At 59.5% G+C, this 4,572-nt stretch overlaps 1 protein-coding gene across 1 annotated transcript; it reads left to right on the top strand.

The window, feature by feature from the left end:
• Positions 1–460: 460 nt before the first annotated feature.
• Positions 461–3,765, top strand: LOC124233026 (FLYWCH family member 2-like). Its single transcript, XM_046650014.1, has 2 exons — positions 461–897; positions 2,598–3,765. Exons 1-2 carry the CDS (start codon positions 582–584, stop codon positions 2,699–2,701), a joined length of 420 nt encoding a protein of 139 aa, XP_046505970.1. The 5' UTR covers positions 461–581; the 3' UTR covers positions 2,702–3,765.
• The last annotated feature ends 807 nt before the right edge of the window (positions 3,766–4,572 follow it).

Below are 4,572 nucleotides of genomic sequence, written 5' to 3'. Positions count from 1 at the left end.
GACTGGCCTCCCAGCTCCGTGCTCCATGGCTGTGTGGGTGGCCCCGCTGTGCCTCAGCATCCTCACCTGCAACCTGGGGCAATAAGAATGATGAGCTTTCATACTATGGGGCTGAAGGTGAAATGGAAAATCCTGTGCAAACGCTGCACCCCGTGCTCAGCACCTGCGGGCCTCAATTCAGAGTCACTGTTAGCAGCACCTCGGTACCCTCCACGCCCCTGAGAGCCCTGTGGTTTGCAAGCTTTACATTCAGGAAAGTGAGGTTTGGATGGGGCGGGGGCGTGTCCCCTTGTGGGCCCAGAGAGGAAGTGGCCCAGCAGAGGCCCTGGCCCAGGGGTCTCTGGCTCCCTTCAGGTCCTTCCCCACCTCGCAGCCCCGGCCCCAAGCAGCCCCATGTGCCCTGACCTCCAGCCTGGATCCGTTTTCCTGAGTCCCAGGCCCAGGGTGCCTCCCCTGACGGGATTCTGCCTCTTCCCTTAGGGCGGAGCCCCTGGACTCCCAGCTTCCTTGCCAGGGAGGAGGAGAGACATCCATCTGCTGGGGCCTGAGTGTGGCCTGGGGGACAGGCCGTCGGTCCCGGAATGCCCCTGCCTGAGCCCAGCGAGCAGGAGGCTGAGAGCGTGAAGGCCAGCCAGGAGCCATCCCCAGGCACCGATGTCGTCCCTGCAGCTCCCAAGAAGCCCAGGAAGTTCTCCAAACTGGTCCTGCTGACAGCCTCCAAAGACAGTGCCAAGGTGGCCGGTGCCAAGCGTAAAGGGGTGCACTGTATCATGTCCCTGGGGGTGCCCGGCCCCGCCACCCTTGCCAAGGCCCTCCTCAAGATCCACCCCGAGGCTCAGCGAGCCATTGAGGCAGCTCCCCAGGAGCCGGAGCAGAAACGCAGCAAACTGGACACAGGTGAGGCCCCGGTCTCAGCGAGCAGGGCTGGGAGCAAGCTGTCCCTGGGGCCAGAAGTCCCCTGACACAGGGGCAGCCAGGGGACAGACAGGCTAGGCTGGCTCTGGAGAGAGTACGTGTGCCATGAACGTTTCTGTGTTCTGTCTACACCGCATCTCGGTGTAAGTTTTGCATGTCGTAGGCCTCTGTGCATGTGTGTTCGTCTGAGGTTCTGTCTGTATTTGCATAGTGGAGTGAGTCTAGCTCCCTTTGTGTGGGTCTTTGTGTGTCTGTGTCCCTGGGTCAATTTCTGTCCCCGTCTGCTCTTATGTATTTATGTGCCTGGGGGGTTCCTGTGTGTAGGTTTCTGTGCCAGAGGCTATTTGAGGCCCCAAGCAGACCCTCTACTGCTTGGTGCCGGGGACATTGGAACATGGATATGTCTTTGGGGGTAGAACCCTGAGGGATGCCCAGGGGGAGGGATGCGCAATGTCTAGGAGGGAGATGAACTGCGGTTTCTTCCTACCTGAAAGTGGGGTCTCCCATGCCCTGAGAAGATAGGGACAATAAAAGCCACAGTGGTTGGCCTGTCTTTGCTGCCTGTGAATAGGTGGCCCCTTGGAGTCAGCCAGGGCACTCAGCCTGGCAGCCAGTCCCAGGAAAGGGACTGGGCTCTTGGCTTCTGTCAGCTGGGCAGTGCAGGGGACCCCACCTCATTAACTGAAACTTAGGGGTGAGTGGCCTGAAGCTGTAGGATTGCGAGCCCCACTGCTTCCCTCTGGGCTGGACCCCAGAGCACGTGAGATGGGGGATCCTCAGCCACAGGCCTGGAGCTCTCGGGAACTGAGGGACCCCTCAGCCTGCATCACTTGCTGGATGGGAGCTGTACTCAGGGAGTCAGAGGACCCTGTCTCCCCAGAGCCTGAGGCCCCTCTACAGTGTGCCTGGACCCCCTGTGAGCACTGCCGCCGGCCAGTCGTGCCCTAGGTGCCTCCACGTGTCCACTGCTTCTTCCCGCCAGCCCAGGGGGTGGAGGGTGCCATCCGCATCACCTCTGGGGAGGCAGGGCTCCGAGGGGCCACGTCACTTCCCTGAGGTCACCAGCTGGTCGCTGCAGAGGGTAGATGGACATCTGGCTCAGAGCCCATCCTTCCCGCTGAGCCCGGTGGGTCGGCCGTCTCCAGGGTCCTTCATCCCGTCAGAGACCTCTGCTTGCTGCTAGGATCTGCCCAGGCTCTGGGGCCACAGTGACCGCACACCACACAGCTCCGTTGTGAGAACTAGAACAAAGCCACCCTTCCTCAGTTGCAGAGGTGGAGAGCAGGGCAAGGGCTACGTCTCAGCCCCATGGGCTGCCCTAGGCAGATGCTCTTGGGCAGTCAACAACCCCCTCAACCTGCCACCCCATCTTTACCTCTATACCTGGTCCACAGACTTCTCCACCTCTAGCCCCATACCCGGCCAAGGTGGATAACAGCACTGCCTAGTGCTCAACCCAGGTCTGGCCCAAAGTTTCCTGGAAATGACATTAATGCCTCTGTGTCCCTGGGCTGGTGGCCTTTGGGAATGTATCTTTAGAGCCTGCAATTACTTCTTTAAGTCAATCAGTGGCGCTCCAGAACATCCCATGGCAGCTGAGAGCTCTAGAGCCCACCCCTCCAGGTGCCCCCCACTCCCTCTTTTCCTCTGACACCACTGTGACCCGCCCCCTTCTCTTCCAGATGGAAAAGAAGCCGGAAGATTGGCAGGGCGGCCTGCCCGCAGTCCCTCACCAGGTGCCAAGGAGCCCACCGTGTGCCCCAGCATGCCCAGCAAGTCCCTGTAACCCTGACCACGGCGGTGGGGCCTTGCTGGGCCAGTGAACTTGGCTGTGACTTCTCCCTGGGACCAGCTGTGACTGGTTTTCACTCTTAACATTGTGTCATTTTTTTCAGATCAAGCATAAGTTTCTTTTGTAAGCAGAAAAAAAAATTCAGGAAAGAGAATAAAGAAGCTGTACACTAGACCCCATCATGGACAGGTTTTAAGAATTCCATGATTCTGGGTCCTTTGAGGCCCAGCCCCAGCCCCATCCCCCAGGGGCCTCTCCACACATACCTGCCCCCATCCAGCCTTTCCCCAGAGCTGCCAGCGGCCTGGGCCCCATCTCTCAGACTCCAGGTGCTCTCTGGGGCCTCTGTCTCCCAGGGCCTCACACCCCGGGGCCCCCTCAGCCTGGAAAGCCAGCTACTGGGCCAGAGACCTGGTGGGGTCTCTGAGGCATCCTCTTCCTGCTGCCTTGGCCTAAAAGGGGGTGGTGGGACCTCCAGCCCTGAGCCCCCGGGTCACCAGTCCCAGCCAGTCCCCAGGATGCTCCTGGCAGCTCCTGCTGGACCCTCTGGAGGCTCACCTCCTCCAGGCAGCCACACAGACTGAGGCACCCCCTCCACAGGGCCCTCCCGTTCATGACAGCCCCGGGTTCTGCTGAGGAGGGGGTGGGCCCCAACACAAGTGTGTGGTGCCCCATCATGTTCCTTCTGGGTGGTTTGGGGGCTGAGGGAGATTTCCTGGGACGAGCCCCTCCCCAGGCCCCCCTGCTGGGGGAGGAGACAGGAAACACACAGTTCCCTTCCTTCAGGGAGGCAGGGCCCCTGAGGTCTGGAGGGGAAAAGCTCCCCTCCTGTAGCTTCCCCAGGGGATCCTCATTCTTTGAAAACTGCCACTGGGTGAGAGGAAATGGATTATATTTTAAATGTGGAGTTTAGAGGCCTTATGTTTTTAAACAACATTTTCCAAATTTAATTAGTACCTATTGACTCCCTCTTAGGGAAGCGGGTCCCTCAGCAGTTTTCTCTCCCAACTCTCCGTTTTGCTGTCATTTTTACAGTGTGATTGTTTGTAATATTTATATTCCGTAACCATAATTTGAAAAGTTCTTTTGTCTGAATTCTATGTTTAAATAGCTTCCCGCTCTCACCAGGCTTCTCCTTCCCTGAGTTCTGAGTCGTCCTCTCGGGCTGGTTTCATCAGGTGACAAGGACACCTGAGGAGGTGCTCAGGGTGGACATTTGGTGGTGGAGGGCCACCGAGGGAAGCAGGTGTGAAGAGGAGGAGGTGAGGAGAGGGGCAGCAAGGAGCCACTAGGCCTGGAGTCCCGGCAGTCCCCAGTTGACCCCCAGCCCACCGGGGAGCAGGATCGCCAGCGGGTGTCCACTCCCCTGTGCTTTGGTGTGGCCCCACTGGCCCCTCCTGCGCTGCCAGGGAAGCCTTGGGCTGGGGGGGACACTCAGGGGTCCCCAGTAGGGGGTCTGGTTGACTTGGTGGCCCCTGGAGTCTGTGTGTGGGTGCAGCAAGGGCACACCTCCCTCCTGGGCCCTGAGTGGCTGGTGGTGCTGGTCATCTGCCTGGCGGGTGGTCAGTACCTTGGGGCGGGAAGCCACTGCCATGTCCAGCTGGGAGCTCGCACACTGAGTGTGGTGGCGTCAGGGTTTTCTTCTTTTTTTATTTTGAAACATTTCAGACTCACATGGAAGTTGAAGGAGCACTGCGGGAGACACTGCGTAGCCCTCAGCTAGAGTCTCCCTCCTCTCTCTCTCCTGCCACCTTCTTGCCCCTTCACTTCCTGGGGACTTCACTGTCTGGCCAGAGCAGGGTGCCCGGGATCTGGTGGTAAATGGGTCCCAGCCCCGGCCTCCCAGAGCTGGACAGGAAACACGG

The sequence above is a fragment of the Equus quagga genome, unplaced genomic scaffold (genome assembly GCF_021613505.1).
Source record: "Equus quagga isolate Etosha38 unplaced genomic scaffold, UCLA_HA_Equagga_1.0 151223_RagTag, whole genome shotgun sequence".
NCBI lineage: Eukaryota > Metazoa > Chordata > Mammalia > Perissodactyla > Equidae > Equus > Equus quagga.
This window is presented reverse-complemented; position numbering and strand designations above follow the sequence as displayed.